This window comes from Hemicordylus capensis, chromosome 3 (genome assembly GCF_027244095.1).
Source record: "Hemicordylus capensis ecotype Gifberg chromosome 3, rHemCap1.1.pri, whole genome shotgun sequence".
Lineage (NCBI taxonomy): Eukaryota > Metazoa > Chordata > Lepidosauria > Squamata > Cordylidae > Hemicordylus > Hemicordylus capensis.
The window spans coordinates 166,120,149-166,141,510 of NC_069659.1; the positions used below are offsets into that span (position 1 = coordinate 166,120,149).

The 21,362-nt window shown below is 40.2% G+C and overlaps 1 protein-coding gene across 2 annotated transcripts in view; it reads left to right on the forward strand.

The window, feature by feature from the left end:
* HS6ST3 (heparan sulfate 6-O-sulfotransferase 3) overlaps window positions 1-21,362 on the forward strand; it is a 367,579-nt gene that overhangs the window by 333,591 nt on the left and 12,626 nt on the right. Inside the window, exon 2 of one of the 2 annotated variants that reach the window (XR_008319289.1) lies at window positions 10,567-11,633. Coding sequence is in view for 1 of the 2 variants with exons in the window: in XM_053308563.1 (XP_053164538.1) it covers window positions 10,567-11,266 (700 nt within the window). In the remaining variant the exon portion in view is untranslated. Of the gene's footprint in view, window positions 1-10,566; window positions 12,591-21,362 lie in introns of those variants that run through there. The other variant, XM_053308563.1, reaches the window with a different exon arrangement.

Sequence of the window (21,362 nt, forward strand, 5' to 3'; positions counted from 1 at the left end):
CGTGTGTGCGTGTAGATTTCGGGCTATCTTTTATGATGAAAAGTTGGGGGCCCACACAAGCAGGGCCCTGTTAGGTAAGCTCACAACCACATGGTCTTCACAGAAGACTGGCCCTCATGAGAGAACAAGCCCACCAGCAGCAAGCTGCCAGTGGAACAGGGTGTTTATTGGGTCTGGGTGGACTGCTTTGTCAGGGTTACCCCTTTCAACCTCATCCTAAGTTATGGTGGGACAGCCCCCCCCCCACATATCCCCTCCTAGGAAGTGTCAGTGTTCTCCTCCCCTCCCATAGTAACAGGGAAGTATTGCACCTGGACCCCTCTCTCCCAAACTCATGCTTGTGCTGGACTATCAGGGTGCGGGGCTCTTTGGGGGCCGCTAATGCCATCGTTGCCGGAAGAAGAGCTGGCATGGCAAGCCATTTAAAAGGATTTAAATGCCTTTTCCCTGCCAAGGGCAGGCAGTATGCTCTGAAAATGCACCATCACTCTGACAATGCCCCCTTTGAGATCATGGCCAATCATGGCTGCTCTGCTGATGTGCCGACTCTTTGCTCACAGTCTGGCTATGGAGCTTGCTGGGATCGGACTTGGAGGCCGCACAGCAGGGAGGGGCTTCTCTTTCCTGGAACTGGAGGTTGGCCGGCCACGCTTTGATAAATGTCTGTGGTGTGGTTTGCAGTTTAAAATCCAAACTGCGGGTACCCCAACCTCCGGTTTTCTGTTACGTATGAACCGAACCTGAATTTGAGCCAGGGCTTAGCTCCTGAATATTCAGGGTCATCCTCTGTACAAGGAGAAATACTAGTGCTCTCTCCGCATTTGAGAGTGTCTTTTCTTCTCACTAAGCAAAGCGATCATCCACCACATAGCTGAGATTATAGAGGAGGACTTTCAGGTCAAAGAGTTTCTTTTCCCTTCAGCATGTTTCCATTTTAAAAATTAAGTCATACATATCTGCCATTAGAAGTTTGATTTTTCACCTGCTTTTCTTCCCAATTGGAACTGCTATTTTTCCATTGGCAAAGGTGCTCTTTCAATTTGGCTCTGTGAATTTAGTGCAGCGTGTGAAATAAAGCCCATTATATCTTCTGCAGTTCCTGTTCCAGCTGGAGGAATCAGTTATGAGATATTTCAATAGTTAGTCCTTTGTCCTGCTGGCAGTTTCTTACAAACATTCCTGGATGTCCTTTCCATCTCCCTCATAAGTCTTTATCATTGTTTCATCTGCTAAGGTCTTCCTGTTCTTTTATTTCAAAAGGGCCATTCATAGTAGCAAATGAGCTCCCAGCTGACCTCTTGATTGCAAACAAAATGTCTGACTTTCCCCCATTTTAAGGTATTCTAGCCCTCTGAGAGCATGGCTGACTTCCCCCATGTACTGCTTTCTCCAGTAAAATAGGGAGGAAGAACATAAGAACAGCCCTGCTGGATCAGGCCCAGGGCCTATCTAGTCTAGCATCTTGTTACATACACTGGCCCACCAGATGCCTCTGGGAAGCCCACAGGCAAGAGGTGAGGGTATGCCCTTTCTCCTGCTGTTGTTCTTCTACAACTGGTATTTAGATGCATTTTACCTCTTAGGCTGGAGGTGGCCTATAGTAGGGGTGTACACAAAACCAGTTTGCCCAGTTCAGTTTGAGTCTGAACCAGACTCAAGCCAGACTGCACATGTTTGGTATTGTGTACTCCCAAACAACCCCTGGTTGGGCTGGGTTTGGGGGATTCGATTAGGGGAAAAAATTAACCCTTTTTTTAAAAGTCAGAAAACTCATTGCCTCCACTCCGGAGGCTTGTCTGCAGCTGTGGATGGGGGAATTTCCGGAGGCCCCCCTCCCCCGGCCTTCAGTTCATTATAAATACACCCAGTTCAGGCGGTTTTGTCCCATTTTGTTTCCAGGCCTCTCTTCCGTGGCAACAGCCATTTTGGAGTCCCCCACATATGCCCAATGGGCCTCTGCATGGTCTGAGTCATGCCGTCTGGAAGGGCTGAAAACCACACAAACAGGGCATATTTATAACAATCTGGAGGTCAGCGGGGGGAGGTAGAACCTCCGGAGACCCCCCAGTGGCCACAGACAAGCCCCCGGAGCAGAGGAAGCGAGTTTTCCGACTTCTAAAAAATTGTTAAATTAAAAAAAAATTGAACCCTGAAACTCTAACTGGAGCAGGTTCAGTTTGAGGCCAAGTCGATGTTGAACCCTCGCAGTGGGCATGTTCGACCTCGAGCCAGTTTGATACCAAACTGGTATGCACACTATAGCCACCAGACTAGTAACAATAAAAAGGATGCTCCGTCATGCCTCTGGGAGTTTAGATGTTTGTTTGCACTATACTTAAAAACAGAACAAAACCCAGTGATATTACCATGGAATTGTCTAAAGCAATGTGGCTAGGTTTTGCTACATGGTTTGTATTATACGCTCTGGTCTTATGTAATGTTTTTTTGTTGTACAGTCTGATCTACGATTGTAATAAAGTTTATCTATCTGTCTAAAGATTAGCAGAGTATAATATAAAGAGATGATTAAGATATGAAGGAAAAAAATTTAACTGAAGCCAGATGGTGATATTCTGCTAATTAGACTTTTTCAATTCCAAATGCCAATAAAAACAATGAAAACCTATTTGGGCTGAAGACCTTTTGATTTTTCATTTATTTTGGTTGGTAATTCAAGTATCATAACTAGCATTTTGGATGTGTGTGCTGTGGTACATTCATTTTAATCCACCTGAGGCAAGAATCTGCTCAATGCTAAGGGACAGTGTGTGATTATAAATTCATACCACACTGCTGGATATCTCCAGGTGAATATGTGACTCATTAACCATAATCCCTCGCAGAAATTCTCTCCAGGCTGTACCATTCTCTTCTTATGCTTTTCTTGTGACTCTATATAAATTACACAGACAGCGGGGCTATTTCTATTGATATGTCATTGGAACAAAGAAATTAAATAGCCTGGAGTCTATCCTCGTAACAATTCCATTGATGAGTAAGTTTCATTCTAGAAATGAATGTTTCCAAGCCAGTCCTAGGAAGGACAGAGAAAGAACAGTTAATGAGTTGCTAATTTTGGTTGGATTCGTCATTGCTGTTAAGCAGAGCCATTCTTTATTGTTCCATGTTCATCCTTGAGCTATACTGTAAGAGATCCTGGGCAGCACTTAATAGAAGTTTATATTGAAAACTTTGAGTCTTTGAATAAGACCAGAGAGGTCAGGGTTCAAATCCTCATTCAGCCATGAAGGTGATTTGGGGCCAGTTGCTATCTCGCCACCTTAACTACTTCATAAACTTGTTGTGGGAATAAAATGGTGGAAGGCAACCGTCTGTATTCAGCAATAACTTCAACAGTTAAGTATGTGATTCCTGTACTGCCAGATTTGTTTGCTCCCACTATTATAATAGCTTACTCACTGTTAGAGTTTGAGAGCATAGAAGTGAACATATCCACAGCTTCCTTTTATGTTAAAGAATATAAACTAGTCCCTAATTTCTTTTTTGAGGTTAGTTGTTAAAATGTTTACCTCTTGTTTCTTGAAAAATTGTGGAGTTACAGAATGTTTATGTATTGCAGTTAATGTTCAGTAGTGTTTTGGAAAGCTGTGGCAGCATTTGGCATACTCATCATTTTTGGAAGAAAACCATTTATGTCACTTGTTGATTCCTACATTTAAAAACATTCTTCACAATATTCCAACAAAATATTTCAGCTTAACTAAGATGTTTGCACACAATATACAGGTGGCCTACGTTATCTGCAGACTTCATATCCTCAGTTTTGCATATTCATGATTGGGTCTGATAATGAAATTGGGTCTCTTAGTTTCATTATCAGCAGGTAAGAAAATAGGTGGAATTTGCCTATCCATGGTTTTGAGTTGCCGGAAATGACCCATAAATGTCTTCCAGTGTCATTTCCGGCAGTCATTTTCCAGCAGTGAACCCAGGGGCGTAACAAGGCTGGAGTGGGCCCAGAGACAAAATTTTAAAATGGGCCCCTTGCTGATACAGACACACACACTTCACAATCTACAGTCATGTGACTTGCCTCTGGGGGCCCCCTCGAGGCATGGGGGCAGGCAGCCGCCTCCCCTTGCCTAATAGTAGTTACGCCCCTGAGTGAACCATTTGTGGCTCTTTTTTCTTTCTTTTTCTTTTTTGGTGAATATTCGACAGTTTCCAGGGTTTGGGGAGGCATTACTGGAGACTTGGAGAATAAGATACTATCATTTTCTTGCTTTTTTGCCCCCCCCTTTTTTTTTGTTTAGGAACCTAATCCCCCAATTTCCATTTACCCAAGGTTTCATTATTTGTGGTTTCCGTATTTGTGCCTATAGGAGAGAATGGAACCCCTGTGAATAACAAGGGTCACCTGTACATAGGATGCTGTGACTGTCCGACTTGATAGGCTTCTGTTTATTTCAATATTTCAGTATCTTGGGGACTTTGGAAACTTGCTAAAAGGAATGTCCTAATCATACCTTACCTGAAGGACCCATCCTCTCCTATGGAGCCCTGTTACCTAATTTTGTCAGGATAGGTTGTAGTTATTCATTGTGGAGGATGTGATACTTTGATATTCTTAACTTTCTTGGCTTGGGTCAAATTGAAGATAGACTCAACTCTGTGCTTCCTGTGAAACAGGTTATCATCTGAGCCAGTGGAGAAGCAGAATGCCTTTCTGGATAAGGGTTCTAAAAGCCTTGCAAATAATTCTGCAGAAGTAACTTCTGAACTGAGCATTTTCTCATACATCATTCATAAGTGATAGTGAAATGGAGCAGCACTGATGAGGAATCATAAATCAAAAACCAAAGGTGGCAACCATCAAGAAAATATAATTGATATGCTGTAGACCTGAGTCTGAAATTACAATAAATATTACTTGCAAATGTGTAGGTGTATACCTGTTTTGGTGTGGAACCACGTTTGGGTGTGCAAAGGAATGAGGCCTAGATCTCTTGGGTTTCTGTAAATAAGCCCCTGTATTGTATCATGTATTAATATTCTCAAACCTCTTCTTGTAAATAAGCCCTGATAAATTAGTTGTGTGATATTATATTCATAAAATCTCTGTAGTATTGTAAATAGGATTTCCATGCTTGCAAATCCCTGTGTATGGAGAAGGATGGCAGGGTCAAAGGTTCATTCTTGGTTTTCTGTAGTTTTACTTTTGGTTTAGCATTTTGACAGTTGGTTTTTGGAGGGAAAGGAGATTTCAAGAAATGGCGGGGATTTTTGTTTGTTCTAACTGGATGGCTTAAACAACTGTGGGGCCAGAGAAACTGTATATATTGGGAGTGTTTTGAGAGGGAAGTTAGTGAAGTCAACAGAGTCCCGTGAGAGAGTCCTGAGAGCCAGAGAGGCCTGGAAGGAGAAGTCAAGAGAGTCTCCTGGAGCAAGTCAGAGCTGGAGGGTGCAGAAGGAGGATGAGAGTCTGCTAGAGTGAATCCATTGAATCCTTGTAGAGAGTGGGCAGCCAGCAAGAAGAAGAGAAGCCTTCTAGATGAAATCACTGGAAGGAAAGGAAGAGCCAGCCTGGACTGAGCCCCAGACCTGTGCCGTAATCAGAACAAAGAGTCTGCCCAGCAAGCCCAAAGCGGAGGTATAGAGCCAGGTAGTGATTATGTTACTCCAGCTTTTTCTTTTCCCAGACCTGCTCTGTAAGTAACTGTTTTCAGTTGTATTTTTTCCCCCTGTAAAAGAAATGTTTTAATTGTACAATTTCCCCCTAAAAGTAAACTTCCTTGTTATAAAAAATAAATAAATAGAAGCTTGTTGATTTGTCTCCACCCTACACCTTTAAGCCTTTCCACACTACTGAGGTTTGTTTTGGGTTTTTTTTTTTTTGGTAATTTTTGATAAGACGTGAAGGGCTGTTGTAGTGGACCCAGCCATACCAGCTTTTTACCCAGCGGTAAAAAGGTTAGGAGGAATAGAGGGCTGTTCCTCCACAGGGTGGAAGAGAACAGATATTCCCATTAAAATGTGTCTTAGTGCTAGGGGTCATTGAACCATTCGATTGCACCAGTGAAGAATTGGAGTAAGAACATTGTAAGCTGTACACACGAGCAAGTGTGGCAGTTCATGGTGTAGTGCTAATTACAGGCCTGCTTGAATGCAGTCCACCAGCCATGTGGAGAATAGAGTCCCTGGTTTTTCTGCCTGACTGAGACTGCAAAAACATGGCAAACCACAATTTGTGACTTGTGGGCTGCATCCACATTGGTTGGCTACTTGTTGCACAGCCATTCATTAGCTTAGAAGAATGATCCCCAATGCAATATTTCCTAGTTCCTCTCACTGAAGTATACCGCCCCCAACACTTTCTTTCCCACTGTCAGGTAGGTATTTTCAAAAGAAGCTTGATGTCAGGAGTATCTGAAGAAAACTAAGGAATGATATCAATGGATCAGATGCAAGAGATTCGTAATTTATTGATGTATTGTTTGCAGAGAGAGATGACTCGGGAGGAGATCTATTTTTGTACTGGCCCATCTGTATTAACTTCAGTTGTGAACTTTTCCTTGGCTATTCTCTTGTACTCATTTTGTTTAAGCCTTGTAATTTAGGGCAAGTTACTGCTGAATAATCCCTTCTGTAGCAAGGAGCTCAAGAGATACTGTTTTAAGGATATTCAATTTCGCGTTATATCCAATTAACAACCATGGATATGCAAACTCTTGGGGCAGTAACTAAAGTGTAAAGTGGCAGCAGGAGCTACTTTAACATATTTCATGTTTCAGGCAGGCCATAACTGATCCATGTCTATTTTTATCCTCCCCAGCAACAGAGTGTTCTGCTTCGCTAAATGTTTCTGTTCATGGTCGGCCCTCATTCTAAGTGAACCTATATGCACAAAAGTCTCATTGGTTTTAACAGGACATCTGTGTATGCAAGTGAGACAAAAATTCAATTCTCTTCTTTTTCTTTTCTACAGACAGTGGCTGACATCCTGATTAACAAAATGTTTGTGGAAGGATGCTGAGCTAGCACAGAGTTGTTGCACAAGTTCCTCATCTGGAACTTGCATTACAGACAGTTGTTGTGCCACCACAAGCATGCTTGCCCCACAGTTGTGCAACCTGCAGCGTGCCTTATTTATTTTAAAAGAACTTTAGTGGGAGAGTGTAATTCTGCAAACACCTGGTTTTTAGTGCAGCTGTGTGATCTTTTTGTGCTAGCACTACTTTGCTGTTATGCAAGCACTTCTTTAGTTAAGATGTCAGTCAGTAAAATGTAAACACATTACAGATGAGTTAATGGGGTCTTTTAATTACCTCAGTTACAAAAGGTTACCTTTTTTTTGTGGGGCTGGGGGGAACCACCTTGTTCAGACAACTCTTTCTTAGTTTCATAAAAATAATTAGTTTGGATTTGGTTAGTACATCCTTAATTTTCAATATCCATTTGTCTTGTATTGGTATTTATTATTGTCTCTCAATATTGACATCTTAGCAGAAGTCAATTAATTAGTAGTCATCTTGGCCTACTGCAATGTGCTCTATGTGGGACTGCCCTTGAAGATGGTTTAGAAGCTTCAGCTGGTCCAGAATGCTGCTGCAAGGATGCTCGTGGCTGCAGATTACTTCATGAGTGTCATATCCATCCTGTGACAGCTTCATCGGTTACCAGTCCACTTCTGGCCTAGATTCAAGGTGCTGGTCTTGACCTTTAACGCTCCACACGTCTTGGGGCTAGGGTACCTGTCAGACCACAATCACACACATGAACCTGCCAGGACCGTCTGCTTGGTTTCTCAAGCCCTGCTCATGGCCCCACCACTAATAGAGATCAGATTGTCAGGGACCAGAGACAAGGCCTTTTTGGTTGTAACCCCTCACCTTTGGAACACACTCCCCAAAGAGTTTCACCATGCACCCTCTCTCAGTGTTTAAAAAAACACATCTTTTTAAAGAGGCTTTTGAATGTTTTATCTCCTGTTTATATCTGGTAAATTCTTTCATTTTTATAGTTCTCAGTTTTTAGCTTTTAGCTTTTTATTAATAACTTTTAATTTGAAATGTTTTTTAAAATAGCAATTATAAATGTGGTTTTAGCCTGGTCATTTAACTTGTTTAATTTTATTAATCTTTTATTTCACATTGTATCTATTTTATTAATGTTGTGAGCCACCCTAAGCAGTGGCTGGAAGGGTGGAGTATACATATTTTAAATAAATAAACTTCTTTCATTTATAATTAAAATTGGTAATCATTACTAGAAGCTAGAGAGATTACACATCCTGTGAAATTATTATGTTATCTAAAATCTTTTAATAATAGCACATTCTTACTATGTTGATGATCCAGGTTTGTAATGTTTACTCAGTTTGGTCAGATACTAGAACACCATGATGTCAATGGGCATGATCAAGCCAAGGTTAAGATTTTAAAATGAGAAAATTAAACAGCTTTGTCGGATTCTGCCCAATAACTACACAAATAAATCTCCAAAATGCATTTCAGTTTTTCTAGAAACAATGGCTGACATCCAGGTGCAACAGTGCTGCCTTCTTGACTAAGGCTGCATTATCATGCATGTTGGAGAAGGCATGATTTTCAATTCCCTTTTACCCTGAAGCCCATTCTGTGACCCAAAAATATGTCCCTGAAGATCATGCAACCCTCAGGGACATATTTTCATGATGCACAGTTGGCTTCAGAAGGAAGGATAGATTGCTGGAAATTGCCCCTTTGACCACACAGCATTAATTTGGAAGTCAGCACTGCTGCACCAGTGCAGTGCCAATTTGGAAGTCAGCCGACGTACAGCTATGCCTAGGTATATTTATTAGCATTTTACAATATCACGGAACAGTGAGATGATTTACTTTTTCCCCTTGTACTTCCAGCTGTGGCATAATAGTATGAGCATAATAGTTACATCAAGTCTTGTTGATTAACTTTCTTGAACCCCCTTTTCTCCAGTAATTATTGCTAAATGGTTGCAGCTTGGAGGGAATTTAGCAGGCTCCCTGGAGCACTCTATTCTTAGTTGTCTACAGGAAATTCTATTCTTAATTAAAAGGCGCCTTCTTCCCTTTGCTGTATATTTTCTGTGATATTCTCCCCCCACAATCCCCTGAGCTTCCAATCTGTTTTATATTGTCTCCACAATGTGTAAAATGTATCAAGGCTTCCAGAATTTTATTGCTGTGTTTACTGTTGCTCAGGCCTATTTGTACATTGCTTTATTGCAGATTTGTGAGTCACCATATTGGCATATACAGGTAAATGTATTTATGACTTGCTAACAAGCTGCGTATGCAGACACTCAAATGATTACTTCTCTTCCACAAAAAAGATATGCAAAATGGCTCTTTTAAAATTCTAATTAGAAAAGTTATATTACAAAGTCATTTCTAATTAGAATTTTGTAAGATATATTCATTTTTTAGATTTTATTAGGTTTGTAGCCTGCAATTTGGTTCAAAGAGCCCTCAAGCAGTTCCTTAAATATAATCATAAACAATCATTCTAAAAAACAATATACTCAGGAACCGTTGAAAGGGAAAACTAGAAATGAGAGAATTCATGCTGTGCTTCTTATTGTTTACATGGTGGTGTTGATGGAACTTTTCTGTATGAGATTCCTTTAAATTCTGCAACTTAATATTACCAACAAAAAACATTGAACATGTTTAGAACTTTAAAAAACCAAACAATATGACCACATCTCTACATTTAACTACAAATAACATGCATTTCTTACTTAGCCCTAATGGTTTGGGCTAATAGACCAATAATAATAATAATAATAATATAATAATAGATAACCAGCTTAGATGTCCCATCAGCCATGAAGTTCATTTGTTAACTCTGGGTTGATCTCTATCTTTCAGTCTAGCCTACCTCACAGGATTGCTGTGAAGATAAAGTGGGCGGGGGGGAGAGAACTATGTGTGCCACCCTGAATTATTTAGAAAAAGGACAAAACAAAGTTTTGTTTAGAAAAGACATAATTCAAAATAAAGCAGATCTGAAAAGAGACAGAACAAAAGAGCCTTTAAACTAGTTCATTGCCATAGCTCAGTTATTAAATGCTAGATAACAGGCCATGAAACCTGAGTTACAAAAAAAAAAGTCCACCGGCATAATTAGACCTTACATTGGAAGTTTCATGATTGGTTTCCTAAGTGGTGGTTTAAGCTGTGGAAGGCCTAAATTTGACCAATACCAAATTGCTGGGGGAAGGGCTTTCCACAAGCCATTTTTAATGGTGCCATAAGCTGCTGCTTGCCCCATGGGGGATAACAGAGTTATGGCACAAGTGTGGCTATTATTAAAATTCTGAAAACCAGCAGAAGATTTTATCATGAATCTCCCTTCATGACAGGTAGTTTGATCCTCATGAGGAAAGCTGGGGGAATCGTGTTAGGAAAACCAGCTCAGACCATTCCTTTTCTACTGATATAATTCTGGGAGCCAAAGTATGTCATTATCCATTGTATAACTTTGGTAATCACAGGCATCTCTTTGATGTTCTTCAATTATTAATTTGCTAATTAAAGAGAACAATGCATTGCTATATCCTAACACATTTCCATCACTGTTTCAGGAACTTTTATTACATCACAATGCTGAGGGACCCTGTGTCACGTTACTTGAGTGAGTGGAAGCATGTCCAAAGAGGTGCAACATGGAAAACTTCCCTCCACATGTGTGATGGAAGGAGCCCCACACCGGAGGAATTACCTATGTGTTACCTAGGAGATGACTGGTCTGGGGTCAGCTTACAGGAGTTTATGAATTGTGACCATAACCTGGCTAACAATCGCCAGGTGCGCATGCTGGCAGACCTTAGCTTGGTTGGATGTTACAATTTGACCTCTATGAATGAAAGTGAAAGAAATATAATCCTTCTCCAAAGTGCCAAGAACAATCTGAAAAACATGGCTTTCTTTGGACTCACAGAATTTCAGAGAAAAACTCAGTATCTCTTTGAGAGGACATTTAACCTGGAGTTCATCTCCCCATTCACTCAGTACAATATCACACGAGCCTCTAATGTGGATATTAACGAGTCGGTGAGGAAGCGCATAGAAGAGCTGAACTTTCTGGATATGCAGCTATATGAATATGCTAAAGACCTCTTTCTGCAGCGCTTTCAGTATGCTAAGCAAGAAGAGCATGAACAAAATCGCCAGAAACGACGGGAGGAGCGAAAAATATTGCGTGAGCAGAAGATTCGTGAGTGGCAGGAAGAGGAAGAAATAGGTGTTACAGAGGATTATAACAGTCAAGTGGAACGGTGGTGAATTGCCGTCACACGCGCTTGTATATATACACAGACATTGCTACTTTGTTGAACTTAATTATTCAGTGGTGAATTGATATATGGAGCTTGTATTGATCTGATAAACAAGACAGAATCTCTTAGCCACCCTTCAGTTTTAGGTTTTTATAGATTTTGTCACTTAAGAGAACAATATTTTGTGTTATTCAGTACACCTTAATCAGTGTTATTCAATTGGCTGTTTAATAGTTGATTATTCAAAACAAGCCACCTTTAATGGGACCATCCTACAATGCATTGTTCTTGTTTTGGTGTTGATAGCTTTCCCTGCAACAGTATGCACAGCTGAAACCTGGAAAGATAGTAGAAATTAAGAATCATGCCACAGTGTGAGTTTCACTTATATATATATATATATAGTGATTTTCTAAGGTTGATCATGTTGTCATTTGTAAGTCGTACTATGTATGTTTGTGGTGAATGTAACAGAGAAAAATGTGCTGCCCTTCCATTATTTACAGGCAGTATCCTATGTAAGGGAAGAATTCAAAAGTCTAATTGCATTTGGCGTGCCCTAATAAGGGGCTAGTGTTATTGGAGAAATGGAGTTTGCAGTTAGCCTTAATCCTGTTCATGCACTTTGTCAAATTCAGCCACACAGACTAACAAAATAACTAGCCTACTTTTTAAAAAGTCCTATAGGCAGCATGGAGATTTTGAAAGCACAGAACTCAGGGCAACAGGCTTGGTTGTCTTGCTAATCTTGAGGTGATTCCATAGTTGGAGATAATAAAAGATTAATTCAGAGGATAGGATAATAAATTGGTATAAAAATGCTTTTCATGAAGCTTCTGTGACACATCGTTCCCTTCCATAGAAGCTGTTGAAAGCATGTATGCCATAATGCAGGCAAGTCCAGTACTGGATTTAGGCACAAGTTAAGGAATCTATAGCTTAGGAACTCACATGAGAGGCTTCTGAATTAACAAATAATCTCAACTTTTACATAACTGGCTGAAAAATAAAGGAGAGGCCTCTGAATTAACAAATAATCTCAACTTTTACATAATTGGCTGAAAAATAAAGGAGAAAGGGAAAAAGACTCTAGAACAGACATTATTCTGATGAGACAATCATATCTGGCTACACAATTATTTATCCTCTTGAGTTTATAAATCTGTGCAGAAATAACTGTAAATTGTATCAAAATTTCATTAGACTACAGCTTAGTTTTTCAAATGTCTGATCCTGGATCCAAAATTCTCAGATACTCAGATTCTGTGTTCCAGAGATCAGTTTTGATCTTTGCCAAGTATATATGTAAACATAAAGCTTTATTATTTCTGTTTTCATTGTCCCTCTATTAGAATAATATCTTTTGCGGAGGGCGGGGGGGGTGCTGTGGGGCCTTTTAAGGTCCACATAGCTAGGACCTCAGTATATGCCATAATCCGGCCCTGGGCAATTCATAAAAGGTTACAGTGCTAGGGCATGGATCTTTATGTCCCTCAGTATCTTACCCTCTCACAATGGATAATTATGGAATTCTATAGCACAGAAATATTTGAAACATAAAAAACTGGATGGCAAAACTGGGAAAAAAGGTGATAAAACCTAAACATTTATTTCAAAGATTAAATTCTACTACCAAAATTTATGTGCAATCGCTGTAATTTAAATGCTTTTAAAATGAGAGAGTTTAGAATCTTCTTCTTTTTAATTCAGTGCCTTTAGATGTTTGAAATTTGCCAAATTTGAAGTTAGATTAATTTTTATTGTATCACTTAAGAAATCATAGTAATGTGGTTGGTTGGTTGGTTTTAGTTTTCATTGCTTTGGAAAAGTCTTTTGGCATTATATTGTTTTTGAAACTATAATTTCATCGTAATTTAATTTTCTTTAAACCACACTTGGAATTTTGTTTGAATGGGTTTTCCCATATGTTTGCTAATCAGATGGAAAGCAAAGCAACAGAATAAGCAAATCCTCCTGGTAGCCTGCCTGGGTTTTGAGATGAGCCAGTCCTCATTGTTGAAATGTTGATGCATTTTTAGGCTAACTTTAAACATTTTTGTGTGAAATCCTAATAATTCTCATCTACTTGTATGTAGGACAGATAAGAGTTTGGGTTATAAGCTGTATTTTTCGAAAAAGAGGTCCAACTCTTTTCATCTGCTTCATAAGCACCATTTGCAGTAGCAAAGAAGAGGATTAGGAGAGGAACAGGAAATGGAAAGAATATAGGAAAGGTAGCTGGTAAGAAAAGGGGTGTAAGGGAACAGATGCCCAGAGTGACTGGGGAAGCAGGCACAGATATCAAGAAATAATGAGATATTACACTAGTATTTCTCTACCAATTCCCACTCTAAATAAATGATCCCACCTGGAGGTTTCCCAGACTTGGTGCTTTACTGTGGAAGTGGTCTAAGTGGCACAAAAGTATATAAAGCACATATAAGTGCATATAAGCGTAAATAAGCATAAATAAGAGTAAATCACATTGCTAGCTACTTAACAGGCAGAGCTAATGTGATTTGCTGTTTATCACCAGGAAGTTTTTCACACAGGGCTTTTAAAGCCCTTTAACTCTCATCTGCTCAGGAATTCACATATCGGCCAGATTTACCCCAAAGTCTCTGCGAGTTATCAGTGAGCAGTTCACACACAATTCGGGTTTCTTCCAAATCTGAAAGTTTTGTACACAAAACAAAATGTCCCTGTTTCGGCTACAAAATGTTTTGTTGTTTCAGACCTCCATTTTGCGGTGATCTCTGAGTCAGTCTCCATTTTGTGTTTGACATCTCTTTGAATTTCCCGCCCTTCCAGCCTGACGATTCCCTCTTTGTTCCCCAATGGCTCTTTTTCCTCTTGCCACTCTTTACTGACCCCACATTGGCCAGGGGAAGGGTCGAAAAAGGGGCAAGGATGGGGGGGGTTCAAGGAGGGGTTTTCAGTTCATTCAACAAGTTAGTTACTCATTCGCCATTCTGCCTTTCCGCCTCATTGAAGAGAGAGAGAGAGAGAACTAGTTTCCATTGCATGGCATGCCTCAAGTTGCCATGATGATGCCATACCATTGCCTATGCCTGCCTGCCTTGTTGCCAGCCTGAACCCAGCCTGCTATGGCTACTGCATGCCAGCCTGGGAATGGAATTTTCTGCTGCATTGCTTTTTTGTTCCAGAAGAATTTTTTTCACCCCCTTGAGAGCTGCCATGCCATTGCCTATGCCTGCCTTGTTGCCAGCCTGAGCCCAGCCTGTAGATTCTCTGGTAGCATATGAGAATTTCAACAAAAAACCATGAATCCACTCTCATATGCTACCAGATAATCTACACTCAAAACATCTCAGAAATAAGAGAACCCAGTACCCCATGGGTTAGCAACCCATGGAGGTGGTTGGCACCCTATGTGCTCTACACCTTCACTCGCTCTGGGCCCCCCACTGCCCCCCAAGTGTAGTTATGGGGCTGCTGAAACCTCCATCATTCCCTATGGGGAAGAACCTTAAAGATGCATAAACTGCATTAAATCTTTAAAAATCAGTCCTCTCCCTAATTCCTTTGAAATAATTCTGGCAGCTTCCTTGCCCCCACTGGGCACTACCACCAACCCTACTCTGCTCTGGGCCACCCCCTTTCCCCCAATATGAAGCTATACTGTTGCTGAAACCTTCATTATTCCCTATGGGGAAAACTTAAACTTCAAAAATTCACCAAAAATCAGCCCTTTGCCCAATTCCTCTGAAATTTGGGTGGTAGCTTCCACCCTTGGGCACTCCCACTCCCACCCACTAGCTTTGCCCCAGGGCTGTTTTTTAAAATCCAAAATGTTTCGGATTCACATTTTGCAATATCGAACAAAGAACAAAATTGGGTTGTTTTGGATTGGCTGATTTCGAACAAAGAACAAAATGGTGGTGCAGTGGTAAAACTGCCGCCCTGTAACCAGAAGGTTACAAGTACGATCCTGACCAGGGGCTCAAGGTTGACTCAGCCTTCCATCCTTCCGAGGTCGGTAAAATGAGTACCCAGAATGTTGGGGGCAATATGCTAAATCATTGTAAACCGCTTAGAGAGCTCCGGCTATAAAGCGGTATATAAATGTAAGTGCTATTGCTATACTATTGCTATAAAATTGGGGTGTTTTGGATTTGGGCCATAAACAAAACAGAAAAAATACCAAAATGCACAACCCTTCTTGGAACCTTCCCAGAGTGGCTCCATCCCCTGGATCTCCCAGTACTTCAGTCTCCATCTGCTTCCCCTTTCTGCCCCTCATAGCTGCTATTTCAGTTAAAAACATTTTTATTTGTGATTTGTTTTTATTTTAGACAAACAAAATAATAACCAGTATAATTCTTTTGTTCTAGGGTTCAGAGACTAACAATGTAGGGGACTATTTCTTAAAATCTATAGGAAATCCTAATCATGGATCTCCTATATCATTTATTCATTTTATTTTATTTAAAATATTTATATCCCACCCCTCCAGTGCAATACTGTTCGAGGTGGCTCACAAAAATGGTGAAAACACAGTCATCATGATAAAATATAATTACATAATAGAGCATTAATATTTAATATTAATATTAATAAGTAAAATAACTAAAAACAGAAGCCAGTTAAGACCAATTTAAAAAGTTGAAAGTTTAAAGTTAAATTAAAAATGAAAAACCCACCAGATTTAGCTGCAGATACAACACTATAAAAAGACTCTCTAAAAAGGTGAGTTTTCAGATTATGATTTTTTCAAACCCTGGGTGAAGGAGCATTCCAAAGCCAAGGGGCCAGAATGGAAACCCCACCAACCAAATCTCAGTCCATGGCGGGTTTGCAGGCAGAGCCTGCGTTGCGGAACAAAAGGGCCCTGTCAGTTTTGCACCTTTGTCTCTAATTCATGAAGCTTTTCTATTTTGATGCCATTTCTACATTCTTTACAACCTTTGTTTAATTAATCCAGCAAGTTAATGATTCAAACTGACATTTTGCTTCACTCATCTGGTTTCCTGGACCTGGTAGAAGTTTTGCTTATTTCATTAATTAGACAAGGGAGTTCCTTGGTTATGAATTAGGCAGATTAGAAGGTTATGAATTAGGCAGATTTCATCTAAATCATGAGACTTCATCATGACTCAGGTAGAGGTATTCCCAATTCCATGAACTGGGAAAAGAGAAAAAAGAAGAAGCTTAATTTAAAAATTATCAAAAGGCACTACTTAATTCATAACATGAAACGTTTACTTATTTCATTAACAAAACAGCTTCGTTAATTTAGCACTGTAAGCCTTAGGCAAGAACTCATTAAAAACACTTTTGCAATCTAATTATTATTTACCAGATCACTTTTTAAAAGCCACAAACGAGCTTCTCTGAGCCCTTTCATGTTTTCAGTGAGAATTTTGTTGATAGTTTCTGATGTGTCACATAATTGGGATGGGGCTGGGGGGTGGGGGTGAGGGGCTTAACCATAAACAGAGAGCCACATTCCTAGCTTGCTTCTCCAAGGTTTCGGTTTCAATTTTAACACTGGTTTTTAGTGACGTTTTAAATGAGACCAAAAATTAGCTAATGATGACAGTTTATACAAAAAGTATCAGGTTTAATTTTAAGTAATATTGAAAGTCTGGATCTTTGCAAGTTATTTTGATACTCAAGACCTATATGTTTCTGCTATAGGGTAGTGCTAAAGAAATCTTGCTCTCTTGTTGGAACTGTGTGCTGCTTATTCTGTATGCAGTTTTCCCAGTACAGAACATCATGTTTTCAGGAATAATTGGCTGGAGGTCCCCACTGAGCAGAAAGCTCTCCACCCCAGCTACTTGAGACTTGCATTCTTAGCAAGTTATATTTGGCAGCGAATGAATCAATACCCCTCGTAGTCTAGGTTTTCTCTAAAGCTGCCAATTTACTCTAATATATGTGTTTGTGTGCAAATGCACATTTTTCTGCATCAAGCGTTGTACAGTCTGCTGCTCCTCATGGGACTTCGAGTAGTGATGATAATGTAAAACTCCTTCTCAAAATCTCATTGTATAATTCTTTTATGGAAAGGCCAAAACCAAACAGCCCTGACTTTTGTGGATATTTGAGCTGGCCTAGACTGTAAGTAAATAAAAATAAGTAAATAAGTAGTAAGTAGTATTAAGGAAATAATCCTCTAAAAGTAAATAAGAGCCCTGCATATCTAAAATGATCCAGGTGAAGCTCTATGCAGTATAATTGTTTTTGCATTGTACTTGTTCTAACCTAAAAGCTCAGGACAGAGAAATAGAAAAGATGCGAGTTTCTGTTCTGTTTTGTTCTAACGGTTCTTAAAATAGATAGTGTAAATATCTCACTCTCTCATTTAGCCCAGAAAACTGTTTGGCTGGAACCTGATTACTCCTATGGAAGTTAATAGCTTTCCCAGCAACTGAAATCCCGCTAAGGCTCCTGTTCCTGACTATATCCCTGCCAATTTTTTAAGGCTAATCTAGATTGGTGGCCACTCATTTATTTCCACAGACAAATTTATCGAGTCTGATTCCCCCTTCTTGGCAAACAGGGTTCAGTCTCATGCCCATGTTCTGCAGTTCTGCCCATTCGATAGAGATTTTAGGCAGAAACGAGGCCATGACATTAAAGCTAACAAAATGTCTTGCTGGTATTATTTAAATTAAGCACATCACAAGTTCCAAGCTGATAATTTTGCTTAGATAAATACTTAAAATTTTCCTTTTGGTTCCTCTCTGAGTTGCTATTTTGAATGGTTTTTATATCTGGATGAATATTGTTACCCTTTTTTTTTAACTAGCAATATTATATTTTTGATTTTGTAATGGTCTAGTCCTATGACTAACAAGCTGAAATAAAGATACTGGCTGGCATAACAAGGGAAATTACTATCATCCCATTGAGATGCGACTATTTTGAGTAATTTTCCTCATCATGCCAGCCACTGATATATGGAGGAAACAGCATAAGAAAAACACACAGAAAAATAAATACAATATCCTTCACACTGCTAACTTGGCAAAGAGGCACCTTTTACCATGGTGATTCTCTTTATTTAGCAGAGGGAGAGTAACTGGCCCTGTCCACCCCCAGCACAGTACTTCCAGTGACTGTTGCTGGTGTGTATCTTATGTTTCTTTTAGATTGTGAGCCCTTTGGGGCCAGGGATCCATCTTATTTATTTATTATTTCTCTATGTAATAAGCCATTTTTGGAAGGGCGGTATAGAAATCGAATTATTATTATTATTATTATTATTATTATTATTATTATTATTATTATTATTATATAGTTAGCCTAATCCAGGAGTGGCCAGCTTCTGTGTCTGTGGGGGCACTTTGTTCTTCACGACACTAGTCTTGGGGGCAGAACTTTCCAACCTCCTCCAAAAAAGTCCAGTTTTATAATAAAGTTGACATCATTTAGCAGTATCATAGGCTCATATGTGCTTAATGGCACGAGGTCATCCGTTAGGGAGGAGGGCCCGAGGAATTAATTTCAGGAAAGACAAAGTAGTCTTGCCTTACCTGGATGTGCATTAGGTAGAACTACTATATAATGTATATTAAAGATATAGAGGCCCATTCCTTTTCCTTACAAGAGAAACTGCAAACAATTCTAATGCACCTTGATTAAAAATGGAGGGCCATCCAAGGCTTGTTATATCATCTCTAATCTAACCTAGCCCCTTTCATCTTTAATCTAGCCTCATGGCTTTATCTCAGGAGTCTTCTCCTTATAAGCGTACTCTTCATTCATATGCAGTATGCATTAGCCCTTTTCAGACATTAGAAAGTATAGCATCTTGCACAGCATCTTGCAAGCACACTCTGAAGCCCCATCCCCACACTGATGTGCTCAGACGCCCCACTTGTCTGTTGTCCACAGTTACAGGATTAGCATGGGAGTTCTCCACACAGCAGGCTTTACCACGAATTTTCTGTGAGGTTTTATTGCAAATTCAACATTATCCCGAAAACTCAATGCAAAAAGTGGTTTTTTTAAAAACCCTGGATATAAATTGGGCTGCACTCTAACATGCAGTGAAAAACCTGAATTGTGTGTGAAGTGTTCCCTGATAGCTCACAAGCACATTGGGGTAAATCTGTCCAATATGTGAACGCACACCCTCCATTCCAGAGGAGATGGGAGCTAAAGGGCTTTAAAAGCCCAGTGTGAAAAACTTCCTCTAGAGACAAACACTATAAAAACAGGGTTGTGAGAGGGCTAGTAAGCGCCCCTCCTCCCTTGAATCAGAATTTGGAACCATCTATTAACTGCTGTGATGTGTTAAATGAGTTTTTTGTGGATAAAATCTCTTGTATTCGGGTCAATTTGGATTTAGACCCCACAATTACTGCAGTATCGGAAACGGAGGTGTCCACCAACTCCTCTTATGTGGTCAGGCTGGATCAGTTCCAGTTTGTGACTCATGAGGATGTGGACAAGCTGCTTGGAATGGTGTGGCCTACCACCTGTCCTCTTAACCCTTGCCCAACATGGTTTATACTATCTGGCAGGGAGGTTGTTGTAGAAGACCTAGTAGAGATAATAAATGCTTCTCTGAGGGAGGGAAGGATGCCTCCTTGCCTTGAGGCAATTATTAGACCTCTTTTGAAGAAGCCTGCATTGGATCCCTCAGAATTAAGCAACTATAGGCCTATCTACAATCTTCCGTAGCTGGGCAAGGTAATTGAGAGGGTGGTGTCCTCCCAACTCCAGGCAGTCTTGGAGGAAATTGATTATCTAGACCGGTTTCAGACTGGCTTTGGGGTTGGCTAGGGGGGTGGAGACTGCTTGGGTCAGCCTGATGGATGATTTCCAGTTGGGAATTGACAAAGGAAGTGTGACTCTGTTCGTCCTTTTGGGCCTCTTGTCAGATTTCAATACTATTGACCATAATATTTTTCTGGAGCATCTAAGGGGGTTGGGGGTGAGAGGCACTGCTTTGCATAACCTTCCTAAATGTCTGCTTGGAGGTGGTGATGGGCTGGATAAGAGATAACAAACTTAGACTGTATCCAGATAAGATGGAGGTACTTATTGTGCAGAGTTGGAACTCAGAAGATGATTTTGATCTGCCTGTTCTGGATAGGGTCACACCTCCCTAGAAGGAACAAGTACACAGTCTGAGGGTGCTTCTGGACACAAACCTCTCCCTGGTGTCCCAGGTTGAGGCAGTGGCCAGAGGTGCCTTTTATCAACTTCGGCTGATATACCATCTGTGCCTGTTTCTTGAGATAAATGACCAGTAGTACATTTTCTGGTCACCTCCAGACTTGACTACTGCAACATGCTCTATGTGGGACTGCCTTTGTATGTAGTCCAAAGACTGCAGTTGTTCCGGAATGCAGCAGCCAGGTTGGTCTCTGGGTCATCTCAGAGAGACCATATCACTCCTATCTTTAAAAATCTACACTGGTTGCTGATAAGTTTCCAGGCAAAATTCAAGTTCTTGATTATAGCCTATAAAGCCCTAAATAGCTTGGGCTCTGGGTATTTAAGAGAACATCTTCTTTGCTATGAACCACACTGCCCATTGAGATCATCAGGAGAGGTTCATCTGCAGTTGCCACCAGCTCGTCTGGTGGCTACTCGGAGACGTGCCTTCTTCATTGCTGCCCCAGTGCTTTGGAACATGCTTCCTGCTGAAATAAGAGCCTCCCCAGCTCTTACAACTTGTTAAAAGGCAGTCAAGACCATTTGTTACCCAGGCTTTTAATTAGATACTATTTTAATAGTTTGATGGTTTTTAGTAGTTTTAATGTTGTTTTAAGTTTTAAATTGTTGTAATGTTTTAACCTTTTTAATTTTTGTTTTTATTGTTTTGTTGTTAACTGCCCAGAGACTTGCGTTTTGGGTGGTATACAAATATGATAGATGGATAGATAGATAGATAGATAGATAGACAGATAGAACTGTGGACAGATGCTGCCTGTAATTAAAGGCACCTCAGCCTGATGATCATGGGGGGGAGGGGAATCTGTTCATGGTTATAGCATTTGTCTCTAAAGACAGACAATTGCATTGTAGGGGTGAGGCTTCTGAGCAAGTCAGCTCTGGGACAGGACTCATAGGTGTGCTCTTGGGACACTGTATGCTACTACGGTGTCGTCGTCCCCCCC